This window comes from Nelusetta ayraudi, unplaced genomic scaffold, assembly GCF_046127955.1.
Source record: "Nelusetta ayraudi isolate G7.1 ecotype Tasmania unplaced genomic scaffold, CSIRO-AGI_Nayr_v1 ptg000127l, whole genome shotgun sequence".
Classification (NCBI taxonomy): Eukaryota; Metazoa; Chordata; class Actinopteri; order Tetraodontiformes; family Monacanthidae; genus Nelusetta; species Nelusetta ayraudi.
The window spans coordinates 1,220,624-1,248,148 of record NW_027466177.1 but is presented as its reverse complement, the minus strand read 5'-3'; the positions used below and the strand labels follow the sequence as shown (position 1 = coordinate 1,248,148).

General features: G+C 45.6%; 2 protein-coding genes across 3 annotated transcripts in view; both read right to left on the bottom strand.

Annotated features, from left to right (window-relative positions):
• The window catches only part of arfgef1 (ADP-ribosylation factor guanine nucleotide-exchange factor 1 (brefeldin A-inhibited)), a 39,036-nt gene extending 29,984 nt beyond the window's left edge, over positions 1-9,052 (bottom strand). Inside the window, exon 1 of the mRNA XM_076050260.1 lies at positions 8,712-9,052. Coding sequence (XP_075906375.1) covers positions 8,712-8,835 — 124 coding nt within the window. The 5' untranslated portion in view covers positions 8,836-9,052. The remainder of the gene's footprint in view (positions 1-8,711) is intronic.
• A 977-nt stretch (positions 9,053-10,029) lies between these two features.
• On the bottom strand, positions 10,030-27,516 carry cpa6 (carboxypeptidase A6). Of its 2 annotated transcripts, XM_076050283.1 has the most exons (12): positions 27,375-27,516; positions 27,109-27,189; positions 19,907-19,982; positions 16,526-16,650; positions 14,784-14,898; positions 14,033-14,134; positions 13,821-13,925; positions 12,836-12,946; positions 12,631-12,721; positions 12,213-12,415; positions 11,979-12,063; positions 10,030-11,413 (listed from the first exon to the last, which is right to left on the bottom strand). In XM_076050283.1, exons 3-12 carry the CDS (start codon positions 19,934-19,936, stop codon positions 11,199-11,201), a joined length of 1,182 nt encoding a protein of 393 aa, XP_075906398.1. In that variant the 5' UTR covers positions 19,937-19,982; positions 27,109-27,189; positions 27,375-27,516; the 3' UTR covers positions 10,030-11,198. The 2 variants fall into 2 exon arrangements, with proteins under 2 accessions (XP_075906398.1, XP_075906397.1); XM_076050282.1 differs by lacking the exons at positions 27,109-27,189; positions 27,375-27,516 and adding an exon at positions 21,969-22,474.
• Positions 27,517-27,525: the final 9 nt, after the last annotated feature.

Sequence of the window (27,525 nt, the reverse complement as noted above, 5' to 3'; positions counted from 1 at the left end):
TCAGACCTTGACTACGGTCTGGACAGCAAACCACCGGACAGACAAAATGCTCAGTCGGCTTATTTTAAAGGGTTTAGAATGGGGATTAGCAGAAGCATGTTTATTGTCTTGTGTATCTAGTAGTGAGCGTCGCACTGAGAGGAGACAGTCCTGCGTCGGCTTTTGTGGCCAGCCCAGCGCAACAAAGTCTGACATCCAACACTGGCACGGCAAGGCCACCTTGTGAAAAATGAATGAATCTGTGACGAGGTTTAGAGAAACACTCCTCGCGGCACGTCAGCAGCGACGACAACCGGCCCCGTTGTGGCGTTTGCCTGAAAAAGGAGGAGCTTGACGGGTAAATGATCAGCTCCTGTCAGCCCGGAAGTACTAAGGGTATTGGGTGAGACTGTCTGGGGACCCGTCTGGAGCAGGCGACGTGGACCAACGAGTTTCTACGGCGGCTTGTGTACTACGCTGCCTCCAAGGGGCTTATCAGCGGTTTCCTTTCAACCGCACCTGCGCCGGGCTTAAGCGAAAGCCGATGGCGGCTTAGATATCACGGCGGCGCTTGCCGCTCGGCCTCTTCTCAGGGATGCAAATGAGCAGCTGCCATAGATAAGGCTGATGAGTCAGCAAGGGGGGAGTTTGGAAAGGCCCCGGCCAAAAGGTGAGAGGATGGACTGTGGCATGTCTGCCCAATGAAATCCCATCAATGTCCAAGAGTTAAATCAGATTTTGGAAAGGCGATGTTCCGTTTTATAAAACGACGACTGGAAAAGGGAAAACCCCCGGAGCTTCACAGCTTGTATCTTCTTTGCTCCAAGTGTGTGTGTTGTTTCAAGCTGGCACATCAGACGGAACGCTTCATTAATCTTCTGGCTTGATTTCATCCACCCATCTGGTAAGGAGCCCCAAAGTGTTTGGTATGAGGGGGAGGGGGCTTGCAAAACGTCGCAGGCTGGTTGGACAGAGCTCCCGCCAATCACGTTCAAGGCTGGCAATATTTTTTTTTTTTTTTACTGCAAGGTTAGCCAGAGAGCTACGGCTCAAGGTTTCCTATGTGTGCAAGAGGTGAAATTAGATGCGGATCTTTCCACTGAGAAAAGGCTCTGAGTCACTTCATTTTTCTTCATTTTTGTCCTCATTTTTTGCAGGTGATTAAGCGGCGGCTCCTTCAAGGTCTTGTAAAAACTAAGAGGAAGCTGACAGATAAAGAAAAGGAATGACTGAAAACGCTTCATTGGCACTATCCAAGATGCATTTGCAAATTCTTAAAAAAAAAAAAAAAAAAAAAAAAAACTGAAACCTCCTTCGTCCTATTGCATTGCAGGGTTATGATTACTACGTATTACACAGACACATGGGCTGCTCTGGGCCGGGGAGGTGAGGCCAGGTTGCAAATCATGCGGTTGTGTTTCACGGCACGTTATAGCAGACTGACGGACGGCCGCTCAAATCGTCAAAGTTTGAGCGGCTCTGACGGCTGCGTGACAGCACAACCTGCTGCCCGTCTCTCACTCCGGCCTCCGTCTCGCCCCGTGCCACCCTGCCTGAGTGGCGTGACAGAGCATTCCTAAGCCGCCAGCCAGCAGCAGCAGCAGCAGCAGAGGCAGAGCGCCCTGCGGCCCAGTGCGAGTGCTAGCCAATGGGAGCCAGTCGTGGACTCACAGCAGTCGTCCTACCTCCTGCTGGGTTTTGTACAGAAGAGGATTAGAGCCACAAGAAGAGAAAAACATTTATCAAGTTTCCAATTAGAGAATAAAGTTGTCGTAAAAAAGACAACATTTCGTGAATAAAATCAAAATTTTGCAATTAACGTCAACGTGATGTAAGTCAAAATGTCGAAAATAAAGTCGAAATCCTCCGCGCGCAAGCCTAGTGGAGGACTTCTATAGAGATTTGTGGCAAGCTGGAGTGCATTCACTTAAAATACCATCTCAATGTTTCTGCTAAACATTGCAAAACTGGTGAAAGTAGAACCAATATGAATGTTAAATTGTGTGGGGGGGGAACAAGCGTTTTGTTTCTATGGCTGCAGATCTGGATCCACTTCATTTTTTGTTTGTGTCTTTTCATAAGAGTGGCAGCTAGCTCAATAAGCACATTTCTCAAGAATAAAAGTGTGAAACTATTATTACAGGACAGGTTTGAATTAATTTCTCTGGCACAAACAGACAGAGAAAAAAATGACAGTTTGCAGTGACTAATATCCATGTTGTGTAAACAGACACAGAGGCAGGCGATGACAAGCGGGGGCTTGCCGTGCTCGGCGAGGCACAACGTCAATGTTGCTGCTTCTTTACACATCTAGTTGGTGTTAACCCCTAAGTTCTATTACCAATATGCAACCGATTGGATTCAATAACCAATCAGCTTCCTTAGCAGACAGAAGGGGCAAAGAAACAACGACAAAACTGTGTTTTTTACAGTTTCTTTCTTGACTCACTAGCAGGGGTTTCCACTTCAGACCAGCAAACACAGCTACAGTCACAAAGTTGCGATAGACATTTATCGCCAACATCAAGCCTCCAGCTGGATGGACAAATCCCATTGGCCTGCTGGAATGCCGGAAAACAGAAGGCTTCTCCAATGACTGTCCAAGTCTTGCCTTCGCGTTCCAAATGCTTCACTGGGGCTCCAGAGCAGATGACCACGTGAGGCGAAACCAGTGGACTTAGCGAAGGTTACAAGTGCAAAAAAAAAAATCGTCAAAAACCACAAGCCTCATCCAAAATGTTTTAATGTTCAGGCTTAATCAGCACGTCCTGCAAGTGGGAGCACTCAATGACAGAGCGGGGAGGCTGCTGACACCGGAGGGCTAAAATGCTGAGTGAAGCTGGAGGATCAAGACTAACTCAATAAGTGGACATTCTGCCAGCAGGAGCCTCTCACCCAGGACCGCGGCGACGCCGCCGACGCGCAGGAGTGGCGACGCACACGTTCACACACAGTCGGAGTAATCTTGTGAGGACTGTTCACGTTTTGTTGATTCAAAAAAAACAAAACACAGCAGAACCTGCTCGCCCCCGACGAGAGGGGATCAGGGAAAAACAGGCTGCTCCCTGGAGAGGCTCTGGGGAACGTCACAAGACCGACAGCGAGGAAACAGCCGGGTTGCGGGGGGTGGGGGTGGTGGTGGTGAGAAAAGTGAGTGAGGCAGGAGATGCTGGTGTGGGAGGACACACACTCACAGACTGAGTGGTCCTTCAGCGTGACGCTGACCCCAGACGGCTGTTCTAGCCACGTGATCTTCGGAGGTGGGGGTCTCGTACAAAAAAAACAAAACAACGAAAGGTCAAGCTGAGAATTCATTAATGCGTCCTTATCGTTTCCTGCCACTTTAGATAGGGGACAAAGCTGACGATAGCTCGTACTTCCTCCTAATGGGCTTCTAACCGTCTTTAAGGGTAAAAAAAAATGACAAAAAGCAGCACACGGCAAAGGTCAGAGGTCATTCCTCACTTTCAACAACCTGGACGAGCAGGCCAGAGGCTAAAGAAGAGTGCTGGCTAACCTCCTGCTGCAGCATTTCCATTACAAAGAGTCGAGAGCGCATTTACATTTCCCCACCAGCTTAAGACTCGGCCCAGCATTCGATTTTGTTCCTCTCCTTTAACACGGCTTTCTCCAGATATGTGTCGGGGTAAACATGTGCGTGGAAAAGAGAAGAGGAAAACAAAAAATGATTAAAAAAAAAAAATCTTCCAATCTGGCCATGCACAAGGCCAAATTCGGCCTGATTCTGAGCCCGATTTGAGATGCAACAATTGGGAGGCGCGTCGTGGGCAGCAAGGATATAATAAGTCTGAAGTGTATTGCGTAAATATGTTTCGTTTACTGCTCACGAGCAAGTCAGACCTCCCCACTATCTCAGATCCTAAAAATAATGGTTGATATTTACGACCCTGCAGCATCTTTTCAGCCAGAACTTCACCCACATTCTTTTTTACCTTGTGCCGTCAGCGCAAACACGAGCGAGCCAGGACAGCCGGCTCACGACTGGCTGTCCTAGTATGAGTGTGTGGGGTGGTGGTGGTCTGGATGAATCCTCCAGCGCGTGTGTTTCGGAGGACTGCTCTCCGATGCGATCAAAGAGGCCTTGAAACAATAGTTAACGATGATGATGAGAGTAACACTCGTTCCTTTTGACGGAGCTCTGCACTAGGCAGGTGAAAAAGAAGCACACGGCCTCCTCCTGGACACTGATAAACACCAAGCAACCAACAGGCAGAAAATCAGACCCCTGACATTTCTATTGTTCAGACCGAAAGAAAGGTTGAACAGCAGTAATCACATTTGCAAGGGAAGGAGGGGAAACTGTCCGAGGTTGCCTAATCCTGCGAGATCTCACATCTTTATCGTCGCTCGCATTTGCCCAAGTCCGTGCCAGATCAATAGTCTCACTCCTTGCGCCGTATTAAGGTTCTAATTTTCCATGCCAAGTCTTCCAAGGGCTTGGTTTGTCAGCTGTTGGCTTTGAGACGGACCTGGATTCATGTCTGGCGACTGTGTTGCTGATACAGGATTTGGCACTTTTCTGCAATAAGAAAAAATCTATATTGCAAGAATAAAATTGATATAAATATGCAGTATCTCTCTTTTTACGCATCAGGATTATTACTATTTTGCAGGACTTGGCCTCACAGGTAGGAAGCTGACAGCCGGTCAGGTAAAAATAACAGATGAGCAAAGTGATGATCGTAACTCTCTCCTTTTTTCCAAGATCCATCACTGGTGTTGCAGAAGGCAGGAGGTCTCCGTCATGAGAGTTTCACCAGCGACCCCACATGAATTAAATTCGACCAAAAGGATTTCGCTGTGCGCCGAGTCTATTTTTCAAAGATGACTGTCTCAGTGAAACAACCACTCGCTCTCTTTTTTTGTCTTCTGCGCTGAGCTTCCTTTTTTTTGGCCACGTGAAAGCAGGTCAATCTGAAGACCCTCACCCTTGCGGCAACCCCCCCGACTTTTTGATCACTCCCTCAAATTTGACGGAGCCCGATCTCGCTCGTTTTCGCGGCGCTGCACCGCCAAGAGGAAGGTGCGGGCGTCTTGAGCACTTTCAGCCGTTTGAACTGAGCGGCGGCACCCGCGCACCGAGACGTATCCAATTCCAGAAACAGCCTTGGGACAACAAAAGAAACACTCAGAACAGTCGAGCAGGCACGGCGGCAGGCGCTGAAATGTGGGTGACGGCTGCTGCTTAAGAACGCGAGCGAATGTCAAAATATTTTTAAGGAAGGCCCGGCGAAGAGAATGAACGCCGTCTGAGTTTAACTGCTGGAGACACTTCCACCTAAATAACACAGGGGAGTGGGAAAACAGATTCTGGGATTAAAAAAAAAAAAATCTATTTACTGTCAATGTTGATATTTCGGCAGGATTTCAGAAGTTGTCACTGTGAAAGCCTTGATGACCAACTGAGAGCAATTTACAGCGCGGCGCTCGGCATGGGTGTGGCACGTGGTTACTATGGCGCGGCTTATCCAGCAGGAGAATGTGTTGATGTTCTTTGTCCCGCCGGCTGCACGGCCAGACGAGCGAGCCGTGGAGAAAAAGGTGGTTCGTGCAGGAAGTGGCCGGGATTTTTGCGCAAAAACACCTCTTGACGTTTCTTGATGCCTCGTATCTTCTTTTTGTTCGTCAGGGTTTGTTTTTCTTCCTACAGTCATGCAGAAGATTCTGTGCAGGATGCGCAAGTGCAAACTCTTGTCGCTTTCAATGGGCTGTGATCAACAACATTAATCATGAACCATTGTTCATGGCAACAACAACAACAGCAACACAGGACTATTTTGTTTGTCTGTTCAGGACATTAAAATTCCAAAAACGCAATCTTGGATTGATGGTTAGCTCAGGATTTAGGGAATGCAGTGGAAATGAGGCGAGCTCACACCAAAACATTGCCATGCCACAATTCCTGCGCTTCTTTTTACAAAACAGAAAACATAGATGAAATGTGACAGGAACACCCTCGGCATCAAACAGCAGACGGGCGAGTAGAACAGTCTAAAAGTCAGTTTCTTGCAACTGGGGTGCAGCCCTTGCACCAGGAATGCACCTGCGATGCTGTTCAGCTCGCCGTGTCCTCATGCTCTGATCGGGCGCCCTGTGGGGAGAGATAATGAGCAACGTGCTCCCCAGGACTCTACTTTTTAAGTGACTCCTGGGCGAGTAAAAAGTTGCCACTTCTCTCAGGGAGGCAGCTTGTGCGACTAGAGTTCCCTTGTTTTTCTCACAGTCACAGTATGACGGATTCTCCCGGCAGCATCGGCCACACGCAGTCAGGAGGAGCGTGATGGCTTCGGCAGCGACGGGGAGACAAGCTCAGGCATCGTACGAGAACCAGGGACACGTGACAGCGAGAGGCAGAGGCGCCTGTGCCTCACTCTGTGAGGTGGTGTGAATATACAGCCCGAAGGCGTGCGAGTGAGTGAGACTTCCCTGTCGGCCTCGCCACGTTCTCTGTGTCGTGCCATCAAACAGCGGGTCTCAGAAACAGGACGACCGTGCAATCCAAACATAAAAGATCTGACACAGCAGCAGCCATGATACAGTGTTTGAGGTATAAAGGCACCACGGGATTGCTGTGTGACCTTTTGGTTTTGGCTGGGATGAAATTGGGTGGTGTTTTGAGTTTTTTCCAGCTTCAAGATGTTGGAAAGGGACTACTTCCTCTTTTGCAGCTTTTCCCACTTTGTTAGTACACTGGTTCATCGCAGCAGTGCAAAGTGCAAATGCAATTAAGTCAGCTTTGGAAACTTCAGCTAAAAGCTAAACGAGATGCAGCGAGATACAATAATGATTCTGGACTTGTTTTGAAAATCCTCACACAAATGCATCATTTGGAATACGTGGCACAATTAAAACAATAATCAACTATGAATGCTGTCAGGGCAGGAGGACTTTCAGCGGCAGCCGAGAGCTGAGTCTGGCACAGAGCCTCTCTCTGAGATGTCTCAGAGCCCCAAGAGCGAGAGGGGATTATGTAAGTCAGTCCGTATACTGGGTCGCCCAATTGTTGTTGATGTGCACTACAACTGTGGAGCTGCTACACCCACTGCATAGAGATTCCACATTTGGTACATTTCCAAGTCAAGGCCGAACCCGCAATGCAAAGATGCTTCAGGCTTTTAGAGTGAAAAAATATCAAAGGTGACATGAAGAATATTTACACTCCCCTTATGCTTTAACTTGGTTAAAAGTAACCAATGTGAAGCTTAAATAATTTCACAGTAATATTTCTTTCATAAGAAAATACAGACTTAAATTATGCATCTTTACAGCCTTCCAATGGGTCCCAAATAAATAATTTTATCACCATTTCCACTGATAACATTAAGCCAACTCTTGAAACAGGTGCACCTGAATTTAATCAAGTGTTCTGCTTTTCAATAATAAAAAAAAAAAACCACACTTTTTGTTGGTTCCACATCTTTATGCATTTTGCATGGCCATAACTTGAAGGTCAGTTTGAGTGAGGGAGTCCAGACAAGCTGAACAGAGCAAGAGTGGGACCAGGTAGCCAAGCACTGCTGCGCAACACAGGCTCATTGTTTACAGAGTAGCATCATATTACACCCCTGGAAGGACAAAAGCCAGCTTGTTCCAGAAAAGACCATTTGAAAAAGTTCAGTTAGCTTAAGTTTTCTTCTAAATTGAAATGCTTTTAAATGCTGTTGTACTATAAGTAGTCAAACCTGAGTGCCTATTTCCCCTTAAAAATGCACCTGCTAATATTGTTGGATTAAGTTTTCCACTAATACTCAAGTTAAAACCGGATGTACGGCAATGTTAGCTTAATAACAAAAGGACAATCAACGTGCTAATGGGTCCCTAACGTTGTTTACTTGGGTTGTGGCAATGAGACCAGAAACGCTTATGATTTTAGGCTGTTTGGTGAAATTTATTATGAAAACAATTTGGTTGGGAATACTTTATTCCCATTTAATTTTATTTTCAGCACTCAACCGGAAACTGCAAATCCTTCCCTTCCTCAACTTCACTCATCTTAGCATAGCGATGCTACTGACAGCTGTCACGTCCATAACTACTGGCAGGCTTTTCCAGTACATTCCAAATAAAAGATGTGGCTCGTCAATGACAGTTATAAGTAAAAGAAAATATTATTTTTATTTTTTTAAAGAATGTTTCCCCACCACTGTGTGCACCGAACGGGCACGGCTACTGTTGTATATCAGGAAGACACGAATATTACACTTTTACAGGGCTGGGTCCGTAAAAACGAACGTTTTCTCCACCTATATTTGACGTTTAACGAAGGCACTGCAGGCTAGGCTACATGCAATATCGACGTAAAAGAGGGATACGGCCGTAAACAACTTTGTTTTGTCGTCCGGTGTACGGCCTGCTTTCACACCGCCACTAGTTTCGCAGCATCGGTGGAGCGCTGCGAGCACCCACCCCTCCTGCACCATTTCCGTGTTTCATACCGAATCATCTCCAAGGAGCCCAACGCCACGTCGATTTTATTTATGTCGTTCGCAAAGGGGGGAAAAACACACTGCAAGACAATAAGCGCAGATAGAGTGAGGTTGAAAAAAAGTCACCTGTGCTGCCAAAACACTGCGCCAGTGTTGCAGAATAACCGGTTAATAAGTGAAAGGGGCTGCATGACGTGTCTAAATCAATGAGTCCTAAGACACTACCAACAAAAATAAATAAATATATATATATATTTATATGATGTCAGAAACAGCGTAACTTACCCAGTGCCACCTCGCAGGCTTTGCGCAATTGAGAATGGTGAGCCTTTTTCACCTCCTTGTCAGCTAGGATCTTTTCCAAAGCCCGTGTCAGGAACATGTTTTTCGTCTTTTTGCCCTCAAACATGTCGCACCGGAATATGGGGCGAGGTGTGCCTGGTCCCAAAAGGGGGGTGGTGGCTGCTGCCGCCGCGAATGCAAGATGTATTCCTTTACGGATGTCAGACCGCGGAGCCCCCTAACAGACAAACATAAATAAACACAGAAGGTGGGGTAAATCCCTTAGATTTCCATTAACGACCTGCCTCATGCGCCATGTTGGAGAGAGGAAACGACGTCACGTACGTTCGAGGACGGCCGCAGTGAGGCAGCAGCGAGGGAGAGGGAAGTGGGAAGAGAGCGGGCAGGGACGGTGTTACGCCGAAATCTGTGACCGGTAGGAATCTGTGACTGTAGGGGCCAGTGTTGCACGTAGCGTGGTCGACGTAAACATAACACGAGTATTTATTTATTTATGTATATATTTATTACGTCTACGGTGGTTGACGACTGCCAAGGAGGAAAAGAGCTTTGTCGGTGTCAAGCACTCAAAGTACTGTCTAAAAGTAAAATACACGAAGCTAAACGTAGCTTCGTGTATTTTACCTTTAGACTATGGACCAAAACATTAACACATTAACAACCTATAACACTACGTCCTATTTGATAATATATAAACAATTAATGTGCTTTTATGTGTCTGTCTGCATTAATTACATTTGCCATACCCTATGTACTTTTTTTGTTGTATATTTTTAAATGTAATTGAGTTGACGTCAATGGAATACTTCTCTCAATTATTTTTTTTTACTGATATTTTGGCCGTCGGTAGACAGGCATTATGAGGTGAACAATTGAGGTCAACCAATTAAGCCAAAGTGGACCAGCTGCTAATTTACATTATCTATTGTTAATTAAAAGTGTTGTAACCGTTCTGAAAGTCCAGGGATTGAGGGAAATAACCAAGCAGAAAATATGCCACCTAAGTACAGACTTTTTTGATTATTGAATTTTTTAAAAGATTAGATTAACACTTAACATGCAATAATTAAACTATTCAAACATCAGTTATGTACTGAATATGCCACTGCTTGTTAGCTACTGTATGCTTTTTACGTTTTGTTGAGGTAAATGGTCTCTAAATCCTCTTTTTTGTTTATGATGTAAACTACACTGTATATGTATTTTGTACTGCTGTGATTGCATGATGCCTCACCTCAGTCTTGGAATTTGTCTGGCACCCTCTGCAGCCCTGAATATCACACAAACGCACACACCCAAATTCGAAGCAGAAAATGACAACCTGGAATTTGGGCAATTTGACAAGATGTATTCAAATGATGCGGGAGTTGGGGTTGACTTTGACAAGTTTAGTTTTCCAGTACCACTGCCTCTGAATTCATAAATAACCAGAAAGAGATAGGATTCGGTGGAGGCTGTATTGCAGGGGCTTAGATTTGAAAAACTATGTTCAGAGAAGCTATTTTATTATTAACCAGAGGATGTGTCATATTTAGAATCAGGAATTTTAAAAGCATTCTGAACAACTTGTCTATAAATGTATACAATCCATAAACACCGTCATAATGGAAGAAACTTGGTTTCTGGGCATGAAGCAAATATAAAATATTTTTTCAAAACATACATTTACTGGAATCATGTACAAAGCACATAAGTTGTCAAAGTTAAACATTTCTGACTGACACTGAGTTATACCTGAGTGAACTAGTGATGTGAACGACAGCTCAGTTTAAACCCAAACAAGGTTATTATACACCAACAATCTTGCAGTAACACAGGCATGAAGACATTAACATTTCAATCAAATATCTGAACTGGCACTTGGGAGAGCTTATAACATGTTGATAAAAAGGCACCACAATAATAAGAACAAAAAAGAAAAAAACAGAAACAGGGTCAAATTCAAATTAAAAAAAAGTTCTTAAAAAGTTTGACACTGCAAAGCTTTTTGCATGGTATTCAATTTTTAGCTCTAACTTTCGATCTATCTCTCTCTTTTTAAAAAGTGCTGTTGTATCATGACAAGTGCTCATATGACACCCCTGCTGCCACTCATTTGGGAGGACAAAGGGTGCTTATTTTCTGGAAAATTCTGCGCTGAAAGTACAAAAGTTTGGGGAAAAGTTTCCAGCGATTCAGTCTCAGCACCTTGTGTTTTTCACAGAGCTCAAGATGGCCTAATGTTCTAGTCTGATGTTCTCAGACACTTTGGAAGATCTTCAATAAAATGTCTTTTTCAATAAATCGTTAAAGTATTTTTCATAACAGTTAAAATCTTTTCTTTTTAAATGAGCCAGGTGAACAACTTCAAACTTAACTGAATGCTTGTCAGCTCATCACCTGATCATCTCTGGGAAAGGCATTAAATCTCAAATGAGATTCAAAGTGTGAATGATTTATAAAGGCAGGGAGGTTGTAGCTGCATTGAGGTCATTTAAATGGAAATCTGTCCTTCTCTATCTCGCACTTCTTCAGCAGTCCTGATGAAATGGCTTTCACCGCCCTCATGGTCTCGGTGCAGGTGGGGTTGATGAGGGACTCGGGGAGGAGGAAGCCGTAGTATCCCGTGTCCCGCAACTCGAATGCAAATGCATACGGGATCCCGTTTCTGTAGGCCCAGTCAATGGAGCTGCCAGAACTGACATCTGTTTGAAAAAAAAGAGCAGAAATGTCAATGGAAATAAGTTTTAAATGGTTTTAAAATCTTATTTCACTGCTGAGTTGAATCCCCCCGATGGCCGCAAAGAACAGGGGCTCAGATGGAACAATCCGCTGGATTTAAGCTCATTTTAATTGTCATACCAGTGGGCTTTTTGGGCCTGTTGAGACGTTACAAACCTCTGAGGCAAAAGCAGAAAAGTGCCTGACACATTTTTGCTCGAGCACACATAATTTGGGGGTAATTACACGCATTCATTATGTCTATTTTAAGATTCTTCACATCTTGTGTGTTTTCCTTCAAAAGTTTTCGCAATATATTTAAGCAAGACAGTTTGATCAGTGGTAAAGCCTTTCACAGTTTTGTGTTTTTGCCACTGTTGCACATAACAAGCGTAGCTTTTACACAATGCTGAAAGCATTTATAAACCACATCCGCCTCTCATTTGCATTTTGTTCCACTTGCCAGACCCACTTATTGGCTTTAATAGGTGGGAAACTCGGACATGACATTTACAAGATACGGTGACGAGACGGCAGCAGGCTACTCACACAGCGTTGAGGAGGCGGGCCCATATCTGTATCTCACACCGTAGGCGGAGTAGAGAGCCGTCACTGCGTTGTGAGCTGCTGACTCCTGGGCAATAAAGGCACAAGGCCAAAGCATCAGTCATCCAGCACGTCCTCCACAGAAGGATGCAACAACATGACACCAGCGTGAACCCACGCAGCAGGGTGCTGAAGGATGAGCATGTCAAAGGCGGAGGTAGGAGGTCGATGTCTTACCACGCAGCTGAAGTTGGGGATGGCGGCGTACTTGTAGGAGTAGGGGTAGAGCAGCATCTGTGCGTAGGCGTGGATGGATATGTACGCCTTGACGTGCTTCCTGCGCTTGCGTAAGAACTTGGCGACAGCCTTGACCTCGGGCTCGGACTCCGGGTAGGGGCCGCAGTATGTGTCGTCGCACGGGTGGGAGGAGGCGCCTTCCTCTGGGGAGGGAGGACAGGAGGAAGAAAAATTCTGGTTGTGTTCGAAACGTTCTTCATATTGTAGCTTGTTAGAATATTCATCTCTATCCCTGAACTACACTGATCTTTCCTTTTGTCCCTATGTCTGCTATTTCTTCAATGTGCAAGATGGCATCATAAATCACAAACTGCTAACACAACACAAAATAAAGCACAATTGCCCTCTTTGAACTTACCACACCATTTCACCTTCCAGTTCCTGTTTGCGTCCACACCGCGGCAGTGGAACTTGTGATTTTTGGATCGTGTTTTCCTCCAAAATCGATCCTTGCAGGTTAAAATTAAGAGAGTGATCAAATTCTGCTCAAGTAATTAGAGCTTCTTCACACCGAGTAAGCCAATTCGCAGGAAGTAGATGCATCAAGAACACTTAAACTTTACCGTAGTCCAGCTGAATTGATATCCGTCCACGTTGAAGACAGGCATGATGTAGAAGTGGAGCTGGTTGAGCAGTCGTCTCATCACAGAGTCATACTGGTATGAGTTGATGGCCTTGAATTGGGAACGCAAACGTAATCAGCTTATTATGCCATGCTAGTCTATGGGGTCAAAAGTCAACTTTGTCCTAGAGACATGGGGCCACTTGCAGGTTCATCAGGATCCCTCAAGACACAGCCACGTCAAATTTGGGGCTTCTAGCCCCAATGAAAAATGAAATTTTTTCTTCCTCCGAGGTGGGGAGTGAGAGACAGTTTGAGAACCACTGGCTTATTCTCAGTACGTTTCAAAATGCCACTCTGACCCCTAGTGGTCAACGTGGCTCACTGCATGAAAGACGCTCTATGAGTCCACAACTGAACTGTGGAAATTAGAGTCAGTGTTTCTTTCTCTCTTCTTCGGCTAATGAGGTCAGTTTTCACCACCAGCATATTTAATAACCACTTTCTATTGTAGCTGATGACTGGAGGCCAGTGAGATAGTCAGAGTGCAGGTGTCACTTGTCATGGCAGCTGGTAAAAATTAAATAAATCAAAACATTTTAACAAGATTCCGATAGGAGCCTTTGAGCCCGAGAGTTTTTCCTTGTCTCGGTCGCGTGAATTCTCTGAATTTCGCGTTGCGCTGCCAACCAGGACCCATCTGGCAACTAAATGAGCTGCAAACGAGACCATTTGAGGTTTTTGCAGTTATTGTTTTGTCCTGGCCTGGTACCGCACGTACTAAACACATCAAGGCTGTGATGGAGCAAAACATCTGGGTCATGACCACCGTCTAAACAATAAAGCTTATTATTAGGTGTGACAAGCCGACAGATGTTTGTGTTTTTTCCCTTGAGGACCCCAGAGAAGCAAACGTGTTTGACTGCTCCTGTGGAAACGTGTCAATACAAACTTCAGACTATGAGCTGTAACACATACAATATTACCTCTTTGACAAACCACTGGCAGAAGGCGGGACCGATCCACTCTCTGGCATGGACGCCGCAGTCGATCCACACGGCTTTCTTCTGGTGGCGATTTTTCTTTCCTACCTGACAAGGCCAGAAACATCATGATCAGTCTGGAATGTGTGCCTTTGTTTGTTTGTCTCTGTGGCATCATTCTCCCCGTGCGTCTTCTCATTATTTTCCCCTCATACCTGGAGCACATAAAGCTGTCTCCCCTCGTACGACTTCCCAATGGAGAACATGTCGACCAGGTGGGGCTGGGTTCTGTTCATTTCAAACATCCAGCCTTGGATCTAAATGGAAGAAGAGGACAGATTGATTTTAAAAAAAAACAACAAAAAAAAAAACAGTAAATTGGAACAGAAATCTAAACTTAATCTGCAATTATAATGTGACAAATCTTGTTTGGGCAAAAGTCACATCTTTGGTTGGTTGACGGAGAATTGGTTGTGCGGTCCTTGTGTTCACGTCCGCAGCCGCAAACACAAGCGCATGCGCACGCAAGCACGTGCTTCCAACGGGCAAGGATTTAAAAGCTCAGTTTTGTGTGGGTTCCCAGGATGGCTGTGTTGAATCTGTTCTGCTTAATAAGGCCTTAGCGAGAGACCGAGCGGGAGCCCTGACAGAGGTGGGAAAATAAACACTCCAAAGCTGTGAAGTGTTTGCAGTGGAATGGCTGCTCTGTGTCTCTCTCTCTCTCTCTCTCTCTCTCTCTCTCACACACACACACACACACACACACACACACACACACACACACACACACACACACACACACACACACAGTAGCATGAGCATGAAGCAGGCGGAAAGAGAGAGCGGTATGGAACAGTGAGATTTTTTTTTGAGTTTTGCTGCATATTCATCTTGCGTGCACATTAGATGAAGGCAGGAGAGGGTGTGCGAGACAGGCGGTGTGTAGGTGATGGGCTTGACGTCTACCTCGGCCAGCGAGTGGTAAACCTCGTAGTTGTACTGGGACTCTGACCTCCGTCGGCGAGAGGAGCGCTGTCCCGTCTGCTTTTCGATTTCCTTCTGCAGGTTGGAGATAAACACCCTGCGGGTGGAAGAAAAGAGAGTCAGAAGGACAGCAAGATCCCAACAACACTGACATGTTGGCACGACAGAAATGTGCATTCTGGAGACACGGTTAACATTAAGGCCAGACAGGCTGCTGCTTCATCTTTTAAATTTTCAAATTGCAAGCAGCAGGCCAGTGGGTGAGCCTCACGGCAAAGACTAATTCTTGTGTGGTCTGGAACTTTTCCGCATTCTTCAACTCATCTGAAAGTATCTTTTCCTCGACGACGGTAGGGGACATTTTTACAAGCTTGAGCTGGAACAAAATTAGCAGCCCCGAGGTCGCGAGAGAAGAAAGTGAATGATACGGTCGTTATGTGAGAGTTTTTAAAAATAATAACAAAACAACAACAGCTGAAACGTATGAAAGAAACAATGGCACGCGGCGAGATTTAGCACCGAGCACAACACACGGCGCACGTGGCGATGGTGCTGACCTAGCTGAAAGTGATAAACACTGCATATTTTTTTGACACTGTATACAAAACCTCATTAACCTCAAAAAAAAGCCAAGCCGGGCCTTTCCAAAGATCGGCCCCTGCAGCCGAGGAAGCAGCCCTCAGCCCTCAGATCTAAAGCTGTTTTACCCCTCGGACAGACGGAAGATGACAACGCAATTGTTTCCAGCTGCTTTTAAAGCCGTCATCTCGGTCCTGATGAGGAATGGCGCTAAGATGAAAGCGTTGCTTTTTTGGACCAGCGGACGAGGGGAGACGGCCTCTGATGTGCTGGTTCACTGTGTGCTGCTCTGTGCGGCCCAGATTTTGAGCAAGTCAGAGATCCTTTGCATGCAAAACGAGCGCCAGCTCATGCATGTGCAAATCATATAGTTGGAAAAATGTGTGTGTGTGTGTGTGTGTGTGTGTGTGTGTGTGTGTGTGTGTGTGTGTTGGGGCGGGGGGTAGTTGTAAGACAATGGGCCCTCTCTCTCCCTGGAGGATCAAATCTTTGCTGATTGTGTGGCCTTTCGGATGTGCAATGTGGGAGTCATTAAGTTTGACAAAGGCGGGGCGGGGGAGGGGTGGGTTCAGAAGGGTGGTGTGGGATAAAAAATTAGGTGACTTTATTGCTGCAGCATGCATAACCCCCAATCCCCCAGAGTCCAAGATAGGGGCCCATTCATTTCAATGAAGTTGCTCACCTAGCGCATCCGCCGAAAACGTTTTTGACTTCCGCATTAATGGGCCCATAGAGCAATGCGCAGTAGTGTCACTTCCCATCATGCCTCTGTGACTCACATGATCTATTTGGCCAATCAGGACGATTCTGGAGAATGTTACTTACAGACACGTCAGGCAGCCAATCAGAACAAGCTGAGACACAGCAGCACGTACGTCACGAATAAACTCTTTTCTGCTGATTTTCTGGCCTTCAACGACTAACAGACCATAACTGAAAAATCTACAATAGAAAGATTTGCTATGAATCGTGTTTCAGGTCACAATCGTCCTGTCAGCTGTTTTAAAGACGTTTATTTCTGTATTGTGGTCTATGGGAAAATACTTTTCAGGCTGTTGCTGCAGTACCTCAAGTGGCCACTAGGTAAAATCGGCAAGTCGCCACAAAACATTAAGTGGGCCGACTTGCGACGTTGGAGGCCTCACCCGTAGTCGATGCGCTCCTCCTTGAGGTGCGCGTGCAGCCGCTGCGTGTCGTTGCGCTTCACGTGCACGTCCACAGTCGCATTGTGGCTAATGAGGGAAACGCCGTTGGGCTGCCAGAAGTCCACCTGAGAGAAACGGGCAAAGACGATAAGTGGTCAGACACTGGAGACGCTCAGAAAGAGGAGCTTAATCGGGTTTGCAGGGTTCTTGACTGATTAATGAGCAGCTGTGTCCATATTGTTGTAAATTCAATGAAGTTTTTTGATACTTTCTAAACAAAATCTGGACCTTGCGATCATGGAGACTTCTTCAGAGGTCAGTGAAATAAAAATGACGGTGCAATATACAGAATACGCCTTATCACAATGTAAACTGGCCTTCAGGTGAGGGTCTAAAAGCACGTTTTTTGGACCTCATTATCTTAACTCCAAGGATGTTGGAAACATCCAATTCTTTTGTTTCTTTTTTGGTGTGACCTTGGCCACATTCCTGTGGTCTATGTGTCCCGGTGATACACTTGACAGTGTTAAAAGAGGTGTGCCATTAACAACCTTCTGTAAACAGCCCTCCACTTGAATATTTCTCCCAAAAAAAGGAAAAAAAATGGTCTCCCGCCGCCCGTTATCAGGCCTCGTTCGGGCCTGTTAGCCGTTGATAAAACAGATTGACTTTGTGAGTCGGCTATATAAACACAGACACCATGTGGTAGCTGATAAAACAACACAGAAAGTGGATTTTTTTTCTGGAGCCGATATGAAGCGGCGGAGGGACAAAAGGCTACGCAGCCGGGGAAATGTCAGCCAGTGCGTTCACGGTTCCTGCGTCCGCCGACGTGTGAACGTCCTCCAATGGTTTTCATCTGCACAGTGATGCAGCGATGGCGCTGGGCACAGGCGCCTGATAATGTGTCGAATTGGTTTAATGGTTCACAGAACGGCGTTTAATTGAACTTGGTTCAGAGCCAGAAGGGCACACAAAGAGTGTGGTGTCCGTGAGTGTGCTTTTATGGCGTTTCCAAATGGTTTACGCCCGGCAGATGTTTCGGAGCACCGTGTCTCTGTAAGCCAAACAAATCCAAAACACGTCAGACTAAGAGGCTTTTAAACACCTCTGATCAGGTAACAAGGTCCCCCGCAATTTGAAAGATGTGTTTAGGAGCCTTGGAGACAAACACATGGTTTGATCCTCTGTCTTCTGTTTTTTTTCTCTGTTTCAAGCAATTGCTGTTTTTAACAGGTGAGTGTAAAAAAAAAAAACAAAGTCTAATGAAAAGCCTGTGGTGTAAATATATGTTGCAGCCAGCAGCAGCAGGTTATCAGGGACCAGCACGAGGAGCAGAAACATGTCCATAAGGCAGCGTCTCTCTGCGACTGCTTCTACTTCTACTACTACTACTACGTCCCGCTCATTAAATCTTCGAAAGTGGTTCCTCAAAGTTGTTTCAAGTTGTGGGTGGCTCGTTCGCCGGATTATTTCCTGACTGTATTCAATGATTCCCTGATGTTCCGTTGTCGACATAAAGGTTGCCAGGCAGTAAAAAAACCAAACAAAACCAAACAAAACGAAAAAAAGGCAAGACCCCTTCTTTTTCAGCCCTCGAGCTCTGCTGCCACCAAGCATTATATTTTCAGCACAGCTCCAAAAATAGCAAGAAAAAGTTATTTTAATGAACTTGTTCTGGGGCAAATTGTTTTTAAATTGTCTTGAAAAACAAAGAAGAATCAACCAGCAAACATTTGGACGATGCCCGTCAAAAGTGGGGATGACTGAATCCCTTCATAGTGTAAAATACAACACTCCTCTCTCAAGCAGGGTGTTCTATTCACGTCATGTGAACGCAATAAATCTCGTCAACAACGGATCCGTCTGCAGGACAGGATGACAGCACCAGTGGCACAGCGACTTAAAACATCCGTCACCAAAGATTTAATGCCTCTGAGAATTTCAAAGAAGAACCTCCATGATCCCATAAGAAGACATTCACAAAATCTGCATCACTTCACTCTTCAAAACAAACCAACACTGGAGATTTCTGCAATCATCAGCACCACGCGCCTGGCAGAAACACCGCAGTCGTTAAAACGAGCGCGGCGTTTGCTGTTAATGACGGAAATGGCTCTTTTCGGCGCCTGCAAAGTGTTCCCCGGGCTCCGAGCGTGCCCATTCAGGTCATTCGAGTGACTCGTTTGTGAGTGAGTGCAACATGTGATTTTCTTATCTTGACAAATGCATGGCTTCAACGGGGGTATTTGCCTTGTGGGTGCATTCAAGGAGCTGCTGCGTTTTTTTTTACACAGCTGCTCAGGCTGGAGGAGCAAATCAGCAACCACCCGACACTGAGAATGCAAAGAAGAATAGCATTTCTCATAGGAAAACATAAGACTTGACCCATAAAGACGACTGAGGAATCAGAAGTTGCTATACAGTGGCTATACTGACTGACCTGGGGTATTTATTATTTAACCTCACGGCTAGAGAGGTTTTGTTCTGGCCGCGGAGGTATGGCTGCGTGGCTGAGCTTCTGAAAACACAATTCCGCAGCTGTCTAAACAGTAGCTGCAAACGCTCTGGTTGGCATTACGGTACAGCCAGTCTGCCTGGTCAGACACACACACACACACACACACAAACACACACACACACACACACACACACACACACACACACACACACACACACACACACACACACACACACATAAAATTCCAATCAGCTCCTTATCTGCAAACCATTGATATGCGACACATTGCTCATCGGGCCACCTGTTCTCGGGGCAAGTTGAGTTTATTTCAAATAGCTCTGGTCCCAATGCCTGATTGCAACACCAGAGCCATAAACGTTAATGGCACATGAGAGCGCGCAAACCCAATTCGACAAAGTGGACGAACAAGTAACAGCATCCAGCTGGAGTCAGCATCCGGCATCTGGCACTGGATGCTTCGCCGCACACGCTGGTGTTTGATTGCAACTGGTGGCAAAATAGCCTACTGCATGAAGCCATAGAACTGCGCGGAATGTTTTAGTTGCTGTTTGAAACGTTAGCTGTGCTGTGCAAACAACCTTTGCCACGGAACCTGTACTGATAGTCTAAAACTCTTTGCAAACTGGCTTCTGAAGCTGATAAATCGTTTTTTCCCCCAAGGGGAATGATGCCTTTGTCTCCTACAGGGTTTCTCTGGCTCACAGCCATCATGAGCAAATGCCTTTTTTTACCCCCTTTTATGCTGAAAAGAAAGCATAGAGCCAGAAACACTATCATCCAGACAGGAAAAGTCCTGACTGTGACAGATAACCACACTCCACTGCTCCCGTCGTCCGGATTGCTGAAACCTTGCTGCAGCCACTCATCAATAAGAAGAAGGAAGAGCATAAGAAACCTACCTTCATGTTTCCTAAAATCTTCTTAAGCATGTGGACCTTCTTCTCATCACTGGGAGTTATCCTGAAAACCTGGTCACTGTGTTGGAGGAAAAAAAGAGAAGAGAATCATCAGAGTGATGAAAGTGGCCAGGAGGGTTTTTATGACAGTGGAGTTCGGTCTTCAGAGAACAGCTTTGGCAGGAGGTTAAATCTGAGGGTTTATGCAGGAGACTGCAAACACAGGGCCAAATTGTTTTTTTTTTTTAAACTGATTTTTTTTTTGCGGGGGGAAAAAATTGTGCAAGGTTGCTCCACTTGGTCCTGTGAATGAAAAACAGCAATGTGAAATATTTGCTCCCTCCATTCTGTTTGCTGAGGCTGCATATTACATCTTTTCTTTTGAATCATGGCGTTTCCTTCGTTCCCCGCCGTCGTCCTGAAAGCTAGCACTGTCTTCGGAACCTTTAAGCCTCTCATTGTCACAGGCTGCGTGCAGAGTTACCTGTCTGTCTGACAGGTTTCGTGCCTTTCATGTCTTTGTGGAGCCTTGTCCTGACCTATACTCTCCCTCTGTGTCTTCCTCCCCAATGTTTCACAAATTTCAAAGAGGCTTTTTTTTTTTTTTTTTTACAATGTGCCACACAGGAAGTTGGGGCCCCTTTAACAAAGGTGGCAGTCGGCCACTCTGAGGGTTTGGGAACAAAAGGTTCCCGTGTGTCCCTCATGAGCGGGCATCCCATTTCAGTGAACACAACACAGCCTAAAAAACCCTCCCTGAAAATCAGCCTGTTGTAATGCACTTCAAAGCAAACAGGTGGCTGATAATGATCGTAGAGATAACCATTTATACATAAACCTTGCAATCAGTGTCGTAACATGGATTAAATTTAGACTGCATGCTGCAAATTTAACTTTAATCATCTATTTTTTGCTTAAAAACAAAGAGGTTAAACTAGATTGAACCTCATCTTTCAGTGATTTCGGATGATGACCGACTGTTTCTTGTTAACGGCCTCAGCTCGTGAAGGACCTTTTGCTTTGCATGGAGCAGCTGCGGCGCTCCCTGTGGTAGAAACTAAACCCCAAGTTGTCAGTCTGTTATTTCCCACAGGACAGTGGGATGGAGGCAATTTGTTTTAAAGGGCATGAAGATAATTCCCGGCACTGCCTTGGTGGTGAAATACCAAACCAAATCACGAAACTATTTCGATAGAAGATACACTTGTCTCCTCCTTCCTCTTCTCCTTCATTTCTTAACACCAGGAGAGAGACAGCGCAACACTGTGAAAATTTGATTGCAGTTTTGCTCTCCGCAGAATCTTCGGGGTGCATGTGTTTCTTAAAGGGGATGGTGGTGGTGGTGGTGGTGGTGGGGTTCCAGCAGACGCGGCCCCTCTCAGCTAAATTACATCAAAGGGGCCTTTTGAAAAACAAACCATAAAGCCTCGCTTGCCCCAGTCATGCCTTCTATGTATTTACCCAAATTACTATGTGTTTAGATCCAGATGGCCCCATTGGAGACCACATATTTGTCCAAATTTTCCAAAGGTTTTCACGTCCCAGGTCACATCTTGAGACACTTTCGGCGCCTGGGTTAGGTGTGTGTGTGTGTGTGTGTGTGTGTGTGTGTGTGTGTGTGTGTGTGTGTCTCATAGGCACACCAGTGAGCCAACAATGCCAAAGAATTGCTCAACTGTGCTCCGTGTTTATAAAAACAGAAACACACTTTGCAAAATGACATTTTTCTGCAATTAAACACTTCAAACAGTCTGACATGCCCCAGTCTGCTCCAATCGTGGGGGCAAATCGTTTGAGCGCGTCTCTCTCTGCAGCTCTGCAGGGCTGAATGAGACAGCAGGATCAGCAGGGCAGGCGGAAAACATCATCATTATGTCTTTAACGTGAACACAACCCAAAACAATGACGCCGGTGAGCATCAAGGCCCCCCTTTGTTCGAGGTTCGGCGCGTCTCTGGCGCGCAGGAAACTTCCCCTGCTGCCGTGCGCTCCTGCAGCAGTGCGCGCTCGGCTGGCTGCCCCTGCTCACCAAATGAATGAGGGGGCGAAGGGGGGTCTTTACTCACCCTGCGTAGCGGTTGTTGTAGAGGTAGGCACCGGCGGGACATAGCACGTTGCTGCAGATTATCACACAAGCCGGCAAAAGCAAAGCGCGAAACGCTACACCCCTGCGCTCCATCCTTGTCCTCTTTTTTTGTTTTTGGCAGCAGATCAGGATCAGGCTTGCGTTTCCAGGAGCGTCTGCGCAGGAACGAACGGTGGCAACTCCAACGTGCCGCTCTACGCTCCGGCGCACCGTCAGGCTGGCAGCGGCGTCGCTGTTTGCTCGGCTGCTCTGGCGGTGAAGGTGCCAAAGTCGGCCATGTGGCACCGGGAGGAGGGGAAGCGCGCCGAGCACCAACTCTGGGAGAGACGGCGGAGTGGCGGCGGCTCATTTTTTTTTTTTTTTTTTTTGAACGTGAGGAGGATCGGTGTCACGTGACTCGGTGTCGGCGAAGTCACCGACCCCTCCCCCGACTACCCCCCCCCCCCAGAAGGATATGCGATCACTGGTGCGCACACCCGTTGATCCGCAAGAAGAAAATTGTGATTTTTGTGTATTTGTGTCATTTGCCTTTGTGAAGAATGAAGATGAACTGAAGCAATGTCATTATTTTTTTGTTGGATGCACAGAATGCATTCCATCACTGGTTGATTTTGATTCGCATTGCATTCCTTCTTTCTTCACTCACAACTGTGAAAGCTGGTTGTTTACACCCCTTCAATCAAAGGTTACGAAGGTGAACACTTTGGCACCGCACTTTGTGAAAGAAAAGGGTGCGTCAGTGAGAGAAGAATTTGAATATATTATATTATATGGATATACAGTTCAAAAACAACAGTTTAAAAAAATGTTCTATTAAGGCCAATATTTCTCATGTATTCTTTGACAGTGTAATGCTTTGTCTCTCTTGGTGCAAATTTATAAATCACACCTTTTCACTGACTGCTCCACAGATTTGAACATACCTCGGAGTCAAATTAACAAATTGCTTGCCTTTCTGGAATTCAGCTCGAGGTTTTTGTCTTTCATGGTGAAGCAGCATTTAGCTATTATGCTGCACTCAAATGGAATAAGCTGCCAATAGAAGTGGTGGGTCGCTGGCCTACACGAAGAGACATGAACAACAATAAGCAAGACGGATTATTCATATTTACTATAGGATGTCACTAAGCTCTCAAATCTTCAGCTTCCTGTTCGTATATACTTTTACTGAGGTGATGTTTGTTTACTGAGCCTGTCAGTTCCCCCTTATGGAGCTCTATGTGCTCTCCTGTGTTATTCCAGCCTTTTTGTGCCTCTGTTTGATCCCCTCCTCATCGCCCGACACAGTGATTAAACGTCTAAAGTCAACTGCCAGTCTCTTCCTTTTATGACGGCAAGGCACGGCAGCACATATTTCACAAGCTTCTCTGCCGTGTCAACAACGTGCCACCTGTTTTGCACCCAATTGCTGCACTGCGGACCCCCAGACACTCTCCGAGACCCCTCCCCTCAACGTAGTCATAACATTAGGCAGGAGAAACAGGGTGTTGCTCCTGAAAAAAAAAGCCACAATTTTTTGCCCAACAGACATAGTTACAGTAGTCACAATAAGGCTTCTAATTAGCTGACGCCATAGTGTTTACACAACACTGGTGATTCGATAAGTAGAGGCTTAAACAGGTTGTCTGTTGTCGTTGTTGTACTTTGCTGTAACATTTTTTTAGATGTATGACATCAGAGTTTATTCTCACTGCTGTTTGATGCAAGTGATGTGTCATGTCATTTTTTGGTCGGGGCGTCTTGCTCAAATTCAATTCGTTGGATTTGATTTGGCAATTGTTCCTTAGAGGGGACAGAGGATAGGTGATAAATCATGTCAACAGAAGAGAGCACACTGCGTTGAATGAGCAGAAGGATGTTAGCTGTGACCGACACTGCACATTTGGTGTAGTGCACTGAAGCTGGGTGAACACACGCCTGACTTTGAAAGCCATAAGAAAATCCTGCTCCTCTCTGCAAAATTGCAAAGAGCTTGAATTAACACACGCGCCTCGGCCTCTCTGACGGATCTATTTATTTTGAAATAACAAACCCGAGAGTGTGTCTGAGTGAAGCGTTTTTCTGGAGCACACAGAAGCATATTCATGAAAAATGAAATAAAATAAATGCTCACTTCATGCGCTGTGATTTGCGGGTGAGAGTTGAAAAATGCTTGCGTGTTCGGGGCTGTTACGACGGTCGGTCAATTAAGCATGACATGTTGGGCACGGAGCTGTGGCTTGATGCTGGGCGCTGTGGTCTTGGCCTCATTTTTTTTTTTTTTTTTTGACAGACAGGAAAGCAGACCTAGGGAGTGTGGCACAACTTTTGGGCTGATGTGTGGGAAAGTGAAGAAGCAAGTATTCTACCCGGGGGTGAAATCTAATGCTGACCGTTTTCTCCCCCCTCCCATCCTCCTTCTTCTTCTCCTTCTTCTTCTGCTGCAGAGTGGCACCGAGGTGCAGTAAATCACAGAGTTGCTGTCTGAGTTTCAGACTGCGGCGAGGGCTTTGAATGAGCTCTTTGATGGTGCCTGCAGCCTGAGAGAGGGGCTCGCACTGGCTGTGGAGCTGGTGGTGGTGGTGGTGGTGGTGGTGGTAGGAGAGCGACTAACTGCAGCTCTTTGTGAAGGGAAGGATCTGAGAAACTTCCATTTGACCCCTTAACAGGGCAACGGGTGATGGCCCTGGACCCCTTTGACCCCGAAGGGAGAGGGAAAGACTGGGCGAAGCAGGGTAAGCTAAAGGATTGGGCTGGATTCATTAGAGGAATCATCCTGAATCCTTCATCCCCGGTGAGATCATGGATGAAACACAGGTCACAAAAAGCTTTGCTCAGACATCTGCGACCCATGGGCCTCTGTCTGTTCAATCGCAAGCAAAAGGCAGCAAGAGATATCGGCAAAGTGATGAAGAGAGGAGAGAACGGAAAAGACGAGTGACTCTGTCTTGATTGAACGGCGCAACCTCGAAGTGAGCTTTCGTCATCCGGCTGGAGAGAGATAATTTGTTTATTTCTGATGCGCCAACAACATTTGGGAGTTGTTTGAAGTTTTCAACACAGTCAAGTGTTGTCACTTATTAAACACCTCATCGGTCGAGTTGTGTTTGTTGCATTTCTTGTCAGGGCTGGACAAACGTGTCAAGATTTTTCTTGTAGCGCACATACTGTTTCCATCTGTATCTTCTTAGGGGGTGGAGGGGATCAGCAGGTCAGAGTTTTAGAAAGAAAGCATTTGATGCTGTGGTAATGGCCAGAAAAAAGAATTTCAGAGGTGGGTGGCATGAGTGTTTTGCACTTTTTAGGCAACCGCGACAAGCCAGCAAATGTTAGTTTTTTGGCTTTCATTTGGTGCCGTTTCCTTTTTGGACAACCTGTTTAAAAAATGTCTTAGGCTGTTGCCCATTTTTCCTCTCCAACATCAACAACGTAAAGTTTTGTTTATTTTACCTCTCTGTGGTGCAGCCACCTGGGCTCAAACATGCTGTGCTGTGTCTGCAGTGAAAACTCTAACTGCTACAAAAGTTTGAGCCGATCATCCTCATTGTGTGGCCAATTTCCTAATCAGGCCTTTCACAAAAGCGTTACAGAAAAAAGACAATTCCTCCCACCAGTCGTGGCACGTTCAAAAAGCAACACTGCCAATATGAAAAATCCTCACACAAGCCAGAAAAATCCACAACGAAATGTTACAGAGCAGTAAACTGCAAAGGTGTGGAGATGAAGCTGCAAAGAAGCATTGCGGATTAAAACTGTCACTTCAGTGGTGCACGCAGCTGGCATCAAGCTTTTGCAAGGACTTTTCTTTTTTCTACAGTAGAGGATTTAAACCTACTGGTGCGGATCGAAGCTCATTTTTAAACCCTGTTTTTGAAGCCCTGGATGATGGAAAACCTCGCTGCTGGTCTCACAACCAGCAGTGCCCTCCAGCGGCTGATAAGAAACAGTGCAGCAACCGTGCAGTGATCCGGGAGCACACCGAAAGCATGCAATGCAGTACTCACCTTTACCACCAGAGTATACTACATGTCAAGGTTTAGCCTGGCTTCAGAGCCACGGCCTCTCATCGCCTCAGTAAATGACTCTTAGCAGTAATGAAGACGTGGAAAAAAAACACTGACCAGCAGTCATTAGTCACCTTCTCTGTGGGTGGAAGTCTTTTCAAAGACTGAAGATTTAATGGGTCCAGAATGAAGTGAGACGATTCCACTTCTCAGCGTCCTGTTAGTCTTTTGATCATTGCTTTGTGGTGTGAAAGGCTCCACCAAGACTCCCCCCAAAAGAGGGCTTGCAAGCTGGCAAAACCCAGTTTAAGTGTCGGCTCTGTTGCTATTTGCCAGTCACAAAAATGATTTATTTTCCTAATTCAGAATGATTTAACACAATGCTTCTTCATTGGCTTTTCTTCAAAAGGATCAACAGCACGGAGCAGACGATTACAAGACAGAGCAATTAGACCTTTTGATTCTGTTTCTTAATTGTATCCTGCAGCCAAACACATTCTGACCGACTGTCTGACCATGCTTTTTTTGTGCTTTCAAACCTTTTCTGCATCTTTTTTTTTTCCACACTACAGTGGTTTTGCAAGAGCATAATTAAACAGAATGAAACGGGAAAAAACACACAACAGTGGCATCTGGCTGAATTTTGCACTCTGTTGCAGGTCATTCGTCTTACGGTATCACAGGAGGATAGGAGGAGGCCAAAGGTCGTCCTTTAAAATCAGCTTTACTCCAATTGTGGTAATGGCTGACACTAACAAGAAATAAGTTCACAATGTCCACCTATCTATCTATCTATCTATCTATCTATCTATCTATCTATCTCCCAAAAAGGATTTGCAGGACAACATTTGAGTTTTGTAACAATTCTTTAAAGTTCATTAACTAACCACTTCACTTTATAACATGGGGGATGGGAGCAGCAAAAATGATTCATAAATCAATGTTTGAGTAAAACTGTTTCAGTTTGAATTTTGAATTGGACTACCTGGAGGGTCAGGTATATTAAGCTCCCAGCTAACTTCCGTCCCCCTCCTTTCCGCTCCATTCATTTCCGTGAAGTGAAAATGAATGTAATATAAAACTGCAAAGTGTGTCATTTGCTCCTAAATGAACGCCATCGCGGCTTTAATAACTTACCCGGTCTGCAGCTGTGTCGGCACTCGAACAACTTTGTGAAGTTCGGCAGAATTCTCACCGGCTGGCGTATATTGTTGTTCCCTCCAAAGTAAAAGCATGAATTAAAAATGTTTCTCAAACAATTTGGCTATTAAAAAGTTAGCTGTGTGCTTGTTTTTCTAGTTTTCACTCGTAAAGTATTGACAATATGAGCCTGAAAATTAAAAAAAAAAAAAAAAAAAATCGTTCCACACGTTAATACGACTCGGTTTTGTTCCCCAGCAAACCTCGACGAGAAGTCGTAGCATGTTGTACGGCTAGCTTGACTCAGATGCTGCTCGCTCCGCTCGCGAGGATGCAGGCAGGGAGGTTGGCTGAGGATGATGACTTTTAGAAGTCACATTGGCTCAAACTATTGAAACTGGCGGCCAGTAGACG